We start from the raw sequence: 12149 nt of genomic DNA on the forward strand, positions 1-12149 counted from the left end.
AAAAATCAATAAAATAAAATAAATAAATAAATATTTAAGCCTTCTATTCAATGGTCACTTTTCCAACATGTGTTGGGTTTTCAGCTGAAGATTTCTGAGATTTCCAGCATGGTTACCTGATTTCTATACAATGGTGACCTGTTTTTCTGGAACTACCACGAATTAATGTTTGTGTTGCTAATATTAGAGTGAATTATGGTCACCTTGTCAGAATACGCTAAATGGAACTTTAAAGTAACTGCTGGTTATTCCTAAAGATAGAACACCTGAAATGAAGGTTGGGCCAGGACCTGATATGCTCCCTGCTTAGATGGTTCAGGTCAAACCAGACAGCTGTATTAGTAAGACAGTCAAAGAATGACTGAGAAACATTGGATTGTTTTTCCTCAGTGAAGGTACAACACAAAATCTCAAAGAAGCTTCACTAGGAGAGACCATCATCCTTGAGGTTGAACCCTTAGAAACTCTAGACCTGCACTGCCCAAAACACTTCTTCTAGCTACATGAGGCTATTTAGTACTGGAAATGTAACTAGTCTCAATTGAAATATGCTGTAATTGTAAGATACACACCGGATTTCAAAGATGTAATACACAAAAAGATTATAAAATATCTTACTATTGGTTACATGTTGAAATTATATTTTGGACACATTGGATTAAACAAATACACTATTAAAATTAATTCTTTTTTTTTGACATTTTTTCATGTGGCTACTGGAAACTTTAAAGTTATATATATTGTTCTCATTATATTTTTATCGGTAAGCACAGAAAATGTCAAAAGAGACATAGAAGGAATTCCTCCTCATCAACAAAGATGGATTTTTGTTGACAAACAACTGAAAGATGGACAGACCATAGAAAGTATTCAACTTTGTTCTTTGGGAACAGTATCAGAAAAAATAAGATATTTGTCGTTGTTCTCCAAGAGCATAAGAATAAGAGAAAAAAGTTTAATATAGTGTGTTTAAATATCACAAGTTCAAAGAAAATGATATAAGTAGCCACCATGATTGGAAATGTTTATCTGAAGAATGCGATGTCAAATTCTTTACTGTCAACTCATTCTACAGAGAAGTCAAAGGTACAAAATGTGCCTTTTATTTGGGCACAAGTATAAATAGAGCCCAGATATAAAATATGTGAATATTTGATATATTCATATATCAATATATATATAATATATATGTGTGAAATTATAAATTCACATATATATATAATATGTGAAATTATAAATTCAGCTAATTGTTAAAGCAAATATGTTTTATCCTCCAATTTTGACAATATGCCTTAATAATCCCCTGGAAGTCCACGTTAGAATTTAAAATTCTCACACCTTGCAGTTTCACACTAAAATATAGAGACAAGTTAGCGCCAGCCCACATCCCTTAATTTTGCACCAATGGACCCATCCCACATTATGGGGGACCATGCATGCACATATATGGATACCTGCAACCCATATGTCTAAGCTCCTTCTCCATCAGCACTCTGCCCTGGGGACTCTTCAGTCCTAGGGGTGCACAAACCAGTGGTGTGTGGTCCACCCTCATGGGGATGTACCTAAAAGAGACTTCATGGGCCTGAAAGGAGGCTTGGAGCCCTTTAGGCAGGGAATTCTGGGGCCTCAGGAATCTAGGACATGGTTTAAAAGCATGAACTCCTGGTGGACAATGGCCCCTTAGCATCATGAACTAGAGTGGACCCTCTAAAGCTGAGCTAACCAACAGTAGCCACAAGTGCTAGTTACATTTAAATTAAATTAAATTAAATTAAATTAAATTAACAATTCAACTCCTCAGTTGTGCTGATTATTTTTCTAGGGTTCAATGAGGCCAGAGACTATCATATTGGATAGGAGAGATTACAGAAGAGTCTTGCCATTGCAGAAAGTTCAAATGGCCCTATAAGCATAGGTCCCAGGGCATGGATCTAAAAGCAAGATTGCAAGTGCAAAGGCGGTTGTTTTGTCCTTTTTAATCTACTAATTCAATAAAATAGAAGATAAATATACATATGAGCTATCTATCTATCATCTATATCAACAAAAGCCCTTAACCACTGAAAGACTTAAAAAGTTTGAGAAATCAAATGAACAATAAAACAGTCAGTAATTTTGCAGGAATACAGAAATGGCTGTCTTTTTCCTAAATCTTGTAAGTGTACAAAATGAACGTGTTTTTCCAAGGATCTGGGCTCAGTCACACTGTGTAAATCCTTTGGATATTGTCCCACCTATTGGTACCTTAAATTCTATGTCACTAAACTTTGAGTAGCCATGGTGTTGACAATCATCCTTACTGTTCTCAATTTTTTAATGAATATTTCTCACACACTCAATGGTTCATGTGCTGGAATTTCTAATGCGATATTTTTGGATCCCTAAAAATATGCAAATGAGTATATAACAAATGATTCATGTTGGGGTGCCTGGTGGCTCAGTCGATTAAGCATCCAATTCTTGGTTTCAGCTCAAGCCGTGATCTCACATTTTCATGAGTTCGAGCCCTGCATTGGACTCTGCAATGATGGTGTGGAATCTGCTTGGGATTCTCTCCCTCTCTCTCTATTTCTCTCAAAATAAATAAATAAACTTAAAACAAAAACAAAACAAATGATTCACGTGAACATCAAATAATTTATGCATTTCAAGAAATAACAGAAGTCTGTTTATATTATATCACACACCTAGATTCAGGAAACCAATGCTCAAACCAATTAACTCTGGTTAATCCACTTACCTGGAGTTCTACATTAACGGATAATTTGGCCTCTGTGTATTTTGTAGGGTTCTCTGTTTTGAAAAGAGAGAAATATGTTACAAATGATTTGTTGTAAATAAACAAAACACTCTTTTGTTCTTGAAATAAATGAGTGAATGGATGAATTCAGTCAATCCAGATTGTTTCATTGTGTAGATGAGGAAATGCAGCTTTGTTCCTTCCCACATCTACTCTCTCTTTCTCCTTCTCCTGACCTTTCCTGTTAGAACACCAGAATTATCTCACATTTGTTTTTTCAGACACCTCCTTTTTATGTTCTCATTTAATCTTCATGACAACCCCCCCCATGTAGATTATGGAGGATAATGTTATTACAAAAATAAAGACGAGAACAGTGAAACACAGAAAGGTTAATTGACTTACCTAAAGCCACAGAAAAAATGAGTTTTGATCCTGGATCTGAGGTTCTCTCCTTCTCTGTCCAGTAATTTCATATGACATTATTCAGTCACATCACTTGGGTCCTTATAAATCACACACAAGTTTAATACAAACACTTGTGACCAGCCTCTGCACACTGTATGTATATAAAGAATAATGAGGTTGGAGAAAATAGTTCAGGAAGCCTCTTTTATTGTTCTGTCATTTTCGTCACAAACTATCTGTGCCAATGCTCCTAAGAGGCATTTCTATTTTGAGCAATGTGACCTAACCTTTCTGAGCTTCAGATCCATCATCTGTAAAATGGAAATTCAGTGCTGGAAGATTCAGTTTTTTTTCAGTTTGGATTACCATTTTTTTTTTTATCAGCCAGTGTTAATCTTAACAGATAATAAGAACTAGGTTTATTCTTTTAAAGTCAGGCACTGAATATACAAAACTGTTTCTGAATATAAATTTCTTTATGGTAGCAATGTCACAAAAAGGTACGCTTTGTTTTTCTAGGTTTTTAGATGCAAATACACTTTTCCCCCTAGGTTTTAGATATAAACACAGTTGGAAAAATGGACATTTATAGAATAGCAAAAAATTATAATTCAACTAAAATATCTAGATCTCCCTTTTTAATTTATAAGGAGAAAAATTAGATGTAAAGAGATCTAAGGTAATGTGATTATCTTAAATTTATCAAACTAGTCACTGGGAGATTCTGATACAACAACACAATGTTAGTCTATGTTTCCAGTGGGCGATTCACAAACACATTTTTTTTCTGGGAGCAGACTCAAACTAATTTTAAAAAGAGGCATGCAACACCATATGGAATGCCTATAACGGTGTTCTCCCAAAAGTGAATTTAAAGTGAGTTATTATAAATCTAAAACTGTATCTGCTAACTTCAAAAATATTTTTTAAATGCTCCAGGGTAGGCTAAAAAAATAAGGTGCAGAGAGGCTTTCATTTTCTTCTGCTTTTTATTTTCTTTGAATGTTCTACATATTCCTTATGTAATCAGGAAAAGTATAGTTAAATAGATGAATCACTTAAAGCATGGAGCAAGTCCTTTAAATAACATAATTAAAAGAAAATTAATATTCTAATGCATTCTTAATAGTTATATAGTTATAAAGTACTCTAAGCATGTCACATGCACAATTACCTGTCTAAAATCTGAATTGTTATGCAAAAATTCTCAATAAGATACTAGCAAATCGAATTCAACAGCATATAAAAAGAATTATTCACCATGATCAAGTGGGATTCATTCCTGGGATGCAGGGCTGGTTCAACATTCACAAATCAATCAACGTGATACATCACATTAATAAAAGAAAAGATAAGAACCATATGATCCCATCAATCAATGCAGAAAAAGCATTTGACAAAATTCAGCATCGTTTGTTAATAAAAACCCTCCAGAAAGTCGGGATAGAAGGAACATACTTAAACATCATAAAAGCCATTTATGAAAAACCCACAGCTAATATCATCCTCAATGGGGAAAAACTGAGAGCTTTTTCCCTGAGATCAGGAACACGACAGGGATGTCCACTCTCACCGCTGTTGTTTAACATAGTGTTGGAAGTGCTAGCATCAGCAATCAGACAACAAAAGGAAATCAAAGGCATCAAAATTGGCAAAGATGAAGTCAAGCTTTCATTTTTTGCAGATGACATGATATTATACATGGAAAATCCGGTAGACTCCACCAGAAGTCTGCTAGAACTGATACACGAATTCAGCAAAGTCGCAGGATACAAAATTGATGTACAGAAATCAGTTGCATTCTTATACACTAATAATGAAGCAACAGAAAGACAAATAAAGAAACTGGTCCCATTCACAATTGCACCAAGAAGTATAAAATACCTAGGAATAAACCTAAGCAAAGATGTAAAAGATCTGTATGCTGAAAACTATAGAAAGCTTATGAAGGAAATTGAAGAAGATATAAAAAAAATGGAAAAACATTCCGTGCTCATGGGTTGAAAAAATAAATATTGTCAAAATGTCAATACTACCCAAAGCTATCTACACAATCAATGCAATCCCAATCAAAATTGCACCAGCATTCTTCTCGAAGCTAGAACAAGCAAGACTAAAATTCATATGGAACCACAAAAGGGCCCAAATAGCCAAAGTAATTTTGAAGAAGAAGACCAAAGCAGGAGGCACCACAATCCCAGACTTTAGCCTCTACTACAAAGCTGTAATCATCAAGACAGCATGGTATTGGCACAAAAACAGACACATAGACCAATGGAATAGAATGGAGACTCCAAAGTGGGACCCACAAAAGTATGGCCAACTCATCTTCGACAAAGCAGGAAAGAATATCCAATGGAAAAAAGACAGTCTCTTTAACAAATGGTGCTGGGAGAACTGGACAGCAACATGCAGAAGGATGAAACTAGACCACTTTCTTACACCATTCACAAAAACAAACTCAAAATGGATAAAGGACCTGAATGTGAGACAGGAAACCATCAAAACCCTAGAGGAGAAAGCATGAAAAGACCTCTCTGACCTCAGCCACAGCAATTTCTTACTTGACACATCCCCAAAGGCAAGGGAATAAAAGCAAAAATGAACTATTGGGACCTCATGAAGATAAAAAGCTTCTGCACAGCAAAGGAAACAACCAACAAAACTAAAAGGCAACCAACGGAATGGGAAAAGATATTTGCAAACGACATATCGGACAAAGGGCTAGTATCCAAAATCTATAAAGAGCTCACCGAGCTCCACACCCAAAAAACAAATAATCCCGTGAAGAAATGGGCAGAAAACATGAATAGACACTTCTCTAAAGAAGACATTCGGATGACCAACAGGCACATGAAAAGATGCTCAACGTCGCTCCTCATCAGGGAAATACAAATCAAAACCACACTCAGATATCACCTCACACCAGTCAGAGTGGCCAAAATGAACAAATCAGGAGACTATAGATGCTGGCGAGGAGGTGGAGAACCCTCCTGCACTGTTGGTGGGAATGCAAATTGGTGCAGCCACTCTGGAAAACCGTGTGGAGGTTCCTCAAAAAATTAAAAATAGACCTACCCTATGACTCAGCAGTAGCACTACTAGGAATTTACCCAAGGGATACAGGAGTACTGATGCATAGAGGCACTTGTACCCCAATGTTTATAGCAGCACTCTCAACAATAGCCAAATTATGGAAAGAGCCTAAATGTCCATCAACTGATGAATGGATAAAGAAATTGTGGTTTATATACACAATGAAGTACTACGTGGCAATGAGAAAGAATGAAACATGGCCCTTTGTAGCAACGTGGATGGAACTGGAGAGTGTGATGCTAAGTGAAATAAGCCATACAGAGAAAGACAGATACCATATGGTTTCACTCTTTTGTGGATCCTGAGAAACTTAACAGAAACCCATGGGGAAGGGGAAGGAAAAAAAAAAAAGAGAGAGGTTAGAGTGGGAGAGAGCCAAAGCATAAGAGACTCTTAAAAACTGAGAACAAACTGAGGGTTGATGTGGGGTGGGAGGGAGGGGAGGGTGGGTGATGGGTATAGAGGAGGGCACCTTTTGGGACGAGCACTGGGTGTTGTATGGAAACCAATTTGACAATAAATTCAAAAAAAATCTAAATTGTTGAAAGAGAAATTTGACATCCTTGAGGCTATAGATCATCATACGAAAGATGTTTTCTGCTCTTTAAAAACATTACAAACATTGAAACATTTCCTTTCAAAATGTAAAGCTTTAGCTGTCTTTTTTTTTTTTCTTTTTTTTTTTTTGAGAGAAAGAGACACAGTACGAGCAGGAGAAGGGCAGAGAGAGAGACACAGAGAGAGGGGGAGACACAGAATCCGAAGCAGGTTCCAGGCTCTGAGCTCTCTGCACAGAGCCTGACCTGGGGCTTGAACTCACGAACTGTGAGATCATGACCTGAGCTGAAGTCGGGCGCTCAACCGACTGACTCACCCAGGCTCCCCTTTACCTGTGTCTTCTGAAGGAGTTTATCTGGTAAAAAGGCTCTTAAATTTTTCCTCAGAAAATTGTAATTTTTAGCATCCTTTGGAAATCACTTATGGTAAGCATTGTACTATTGTGTAACATTATAAGAAAAAGTAGCACAATTTGTCATTTATAAGAGCAGATGTCCTGCAAGAGGGCACGTACCTATCTATAGATGTGACTATAAAACACATGTATGACTGACTGCATGGACAATGTGCTATCTGTGCAGGTAGCAGGGGTGCCCAGTGGACAGGTTTCAGCTGGTAAAGAGGACACCTGAGCTCTGCTTCCCATATGTCTCATAAAATTGGGAATGATATTTACTCGAATGTTAACTTCGATTTAGTTCCTACCCAGCACGTGGTGCAATCTAGGTACTTTCTAATCTTCCTAATTCCTAAGTAATCCAATCATGATTCCCTCATCTGATTCTGACACCAAAGCATAAGGGTGGGGAATTATTAGTATTTTACAGATGGGAAAACTTAGGCACAGAGAAATGAAAGAATGTGCCCGAGGTCACATGACCTGTAGGTTTGGAACCTGCATTTGGACCCAAGTGCTAGTCTAAAGCACCAGTGTGGCCCCTCAAAGGACATCCTCCCACATCTGTTCTCAGACATTTAACAGATATGTTCTATCTCTGTACGAATTACACCAAAATTACAAATTGAGTTAAATGGCTATCTGTAAACTGCTTTTAAAATATAGGTATCATACAACACCCAGTGCTCATTCCCTCTCCCCCATCTCCTATCCACCCTCAGTTTGTTCTCTGTATTTAAGAATCTCTTGTGGTTTGCCTCTCTCCCTCTCTGTTCGTAACTATCTTTTCCCCTTCTTGTTCTGTTAAGTTTCTGTTAAGTTTCTCAAGATCCACATATGAGTGAAAACATAGATCTGTCACTCTCTGACTGATTCATTTCACTCAGCATAATACCTTCCAGTTCCATCCATGTTGCTGCAAAATGGCATGATTTCATTGTTTCTCATTGCCAAGTAGTATTCCATTGTATATATAAGCCAACTCGACAATAAATTATATTCATAAAAAAATAAAATTATAAAATCAAATAGAAGTATCATAGACACATAGAACGTTGTTTCAAATTAGGTGACAACCGTTCTCCTACCCCTGCGAAAAACTGGAATTCATCAGCACAGAAATAACATCATTAACATCATCATTTCACATTATTATCTAAAACTAATCTCACACTATTATCTGGAGTTAAATTGGTTGCTAGTGTTTGTCATTTTTTGTTGTATTTTGCACAAGTAATTTAAGTTATACTGAACTGCATTTTTATTTATTTTACTTATTGTTTAGTGTTCATTTATTTATTTGGGAAGAGAGAGAGAGAGAGAGGAGTGGGGGAAGGGACAGAAAGAGAGAGAGAGACACAGAAAGAGAGAGAGAGAGAGAGAGAGAGAGAGAGAGAATCCCAAGCAGGTTCCACATTCAGTACAGAGCCCGATGCGGGGCTCAATCTCAGTAACCATGAGATCCTTAGTCGAAATCCACAGTCGGACACTAAACCAACTGAACCACTCAGCACCTCGGAACTGCATTTTTAAAATGAAGATATGATAGAGAGAATTCTAAAGGTGCCCCCCCCCACCAAGATTCCTGTGCCCTGGTTATTCAATCACACAGTAATTTAGATACTGCCACGAAAGGATTTTGCAAATGCAATTAATGTTACTAATCAGCTGAATTAAAATAGGGAGATTATCCTGGGTTTTCTGTGTGGGCCCCATGTAATCACAGGAATTCTTATAAACAGAAGTGGATGGCAAAGGGGCTTCGAGATGCGAGGGGGATTTGAGGGGCCATTGCTGGTGTGAAACGGAGGGCCCATGTCCTCGTCTGAAGAGAGGCCTCTGGGCACTAAATGCAGCCCCAGCTCAGCCAGCAAGGAAACGGGGACCTCAGGCCAACGACCTGAATGAGCTTATAACAGATTCTTCCCAAGTCTTCAATAAAGAACACGTCTCTATGGATATCTGGGTTTAGCCCACCAAGACCCATGTTGGCCTTCCATGGAGCTATGAGCCACTAAGTGGGTGTTGTTTGAAGTCCCTATGTTTGTAGTCATTTGTTTCGGTAGCAGCAGCAAACCGGGAGAAAGGGGAAAGGTGTCAAAATTCAAAAAGAGTGTGTCTGCTGTTACAACTACGGAAAACCAATGTGCAGCTGTAAGAGGAACTCAAGTTCAACAGCAGTGGGAGGAGTTACAGCACTTGGAGCAGGAAGGTGGAGATGAGAAAAGCAAGACAGGGACTAAGAGTTATTTCCCATAATTGCCCTTCGGAGGTTTGTGGTATTTGTGTTTTTAAGATGTGCAACATTTGAACATGCTGAAAGGAAGTCCGGAGAAAGGGAGAAAGAGGGACTGATAAGGGGAGAGGTGACAAGCTCTGAGGGTGGCATGGATGCAGAGAGCAGGTGGAGAGGTTAGGACAAGAGAAACAGATCTTCCTCTGAAAGGGATGGAAAGGAGAAAGGGCATGTCCAAACCCAGGTTGGGTTTGTACATAGGGCGGCAAGAAGTGCTGGGGAAACTCTTGCCTGGGGCTTGCACTGTCATTTGAAGTGGGAGGTGAGGGCAGCTGTTGAAAGTGAAATGATGGCGGGTGTGTGTTTGGGACACGAGTGCAGCAAACTGGACACTGGTGCTGTACACCATGAGCCAGATCAGCTAGAGAAGCACGGGATGACAGTCACCAAAGCCCCAGGAAGGTGGAGCTCCTCAACAATTGGTGGCCGCGTGCAGCAGGCTGGGAGGTTTTCTCTGGGGGTGACCAGCCCCAGTGGTGTGGGTGCAAGGCACACAAGGGGTCATATTTACCCAGCAGTGGGGGTTCGATTCCTCCCTCTTCTCTCCTTCCTTCCTTCCTTCCTTCACTCCTTCCTTCTTCCCTTTTGTCTATGCATTATACGTGTGTATCAGGTGCAGCAGAAACCATAAATCATATGGTTTATGATTTCATAATCATTTCATAATGAAATCATAAATTTCAGAGTTACTCCAAAAAATAAAGCCAGAGAAATATTCTGTGTCATTAGTTTATTTGAATTATACTTCTGCTTATTCATAAGACAATTAAAGGAAGCTATCTAATTTTTCAAATTCCTTGGAATTACATAATTTGACAATTTATTCACAAATAAAGACTACTTTTCCTCCCTAGGATTCTTTCCTAGTAATTTATTTTCATGCCTACAGACTAGGATTTGGAAAGGTTAAATAGAGAAACTGCACTGGCTCTTAAATGCAAAACTTCCCTGAGTAGGGATAAATAACTTGCCCAGGAAGATTTATGGAAAATGGGCAAGAGTAGTCATTTGAGAGTGGCCAAATTCAATGTTAAGCTTCTCGGTTGGGACCCTGTATGATGACGGCTGATTTGCCTTCCAGACAAAAGTTAGCTCCTAAAAGAACTATCAGTCTGAGCGAGGACACCAGCCTGGTACACCAATTCATCCATCAGAAAGAAGAATCAGGGGGCACCCGGGTGGCTCAGTCAGTTAAGTGTACGACTTCAGCTCAGGTCATGATCTCACGGTATGTGAGTTCGAGCCCTGCATCGGGCTCTGTGCTGACAGCTCGGAGCCTGGAGCCTGCTTTGAATTCTGTGTCTCCCTCTCTCTCTGCCCCTCCCCCCTCATGCTCTGTCCCTCTGTGTCTGAAAGATGAATAAACCTTAAAAATTAAAAAAAAAAAAAGAAAAGAAAAATCAGTAACTGTTCAAAAATCATGCACCATCAGCACATGGTGTGTTGAACATAATTAACTACCTTCTCTTGCTATCGGCCATGCACTGGCATTTATAAAGCAAGGTGTAGACTATTCATCCAAATTAAACTTTAAATTTAACCAACATCAAATCTGTGACTTTACAGCCAATTTTGAGATCTTCTACATGTTTACGTGTGTTGTTTGGCATTTTAGATCTTTGGATACTTCTCCTCTGAAGAAGATACTCTTGCTTCCCAGATGGATGAAGACAATTTGGTTTTCCTTGTTTCTAGAAAACAGCGAGTTGTCATTTCAGGTGATATTTTTAATTTCTTTTCCAAATCAATATGGGTTTTAATATTTTCTCAAAAGTAAATACTGAGAGTAAAATAGAAATTGTACCTGAGGTTAGGTTTGAAATATAATCATTGCTCTGAGGGACCCTAAATAAAGAATGTTGGGGGGGAAATAATTCACATTTTTCTGGAAAGGTTCATATCTCAAGTGAGTGCAAGCTCTGTACGATGGCACCTCAATACTGCATGCCCAAGCACAAGATGAAATCACATTTCCTTTAAAATTTTCTGAAATTTCATTTTTTTTTTAGTAATTAGAACTCCTTCCTACACTTTCCTTAATTATCACATGGAAGTTTAACCCTATATCTCTGAAACTGTGAACTTGGGCCAATCACAGAGGAGGGTCATCTCAGCATAGAAGTCTCAAGAACTTACGTCATTTCTTTTTAAATTTGAGCCTGGGACCAATCCCTCCCCTCTGTTGACACTTTGGGTTTTCTTTCCTTTCTTCCCTCTGGGGAGGAAGAAGCCCACAAGGAGGAAGGCAAACCCCAGAATCTGCCCCTGCCCTCCATTTCATCCCAGACATTCTGAGATGAAGCATGTAGTCTAAGTCGCATCTGGTGTCTCTTTAAAAAGCGCCTGAACTTTCTGCAGTCACTTGTGAACCACGCCCACCTTTGTCTTCCAACCTTCCTCAGCCCAACCCTTGGACCTCACCAGAGCCCATCATCAGGCCCTGGAAACGATCATCAGACAACTGAAGCTAGGCGGCTGTCCCAGCTGCATATATGTGGTTTTATCAATTCAGTACATAGGCAAAGGAAAATGAAAGTGTCCAACGTTGTTTTCAAAACAAAGTAAAAACTAATGAACAAACAAACAAAGAAAAAACCCTTAACAGTATTAAGGTGGTTTCATTCTTTTATGCTGGAAAGCCTGAGATCATA

General features: G+C 38.6%; 1 protein-coding gene across 1 annotated transcript in view; it reads left to right on the forward strand.

Annotated features, from left to right (window-relative positions):
* The window catches only part of WDR64 (WD repeat domain 64), a 136751-nt gene that overhangs the window by 10488 nt on the left and 114114 nt on the right, over positions 1-12149 (forward strand). Inside the window, exon 3 of the mRNA XM_047077344.1 lies at positions 11114-11216. Within this exon, the coding sequence (XP_046933300.1) occupies positions 11114-11216 (103 nt within the window). The remainder of the gene's footprint in view (positions 1-11113; positions 11217-12149) is intronic.

The sequence above is a fragment of the Lynx rufus genome, unplaced genomic scaffold, assembly GCF_022079265.1.
Source record: "Lynx rufus isolate CCGP_SWC_20201006 ecotype Redwood Valley unplaced genomic scaffold, mLynRuf1.p SCAF_15, whole genome shotgun sequence".
NCBI classification, from domain to species: Eukaryota; Metazoa; Chordata; class Mammalia; order Carnivora; family Felidae; genus Lynx; species Lynx rufus.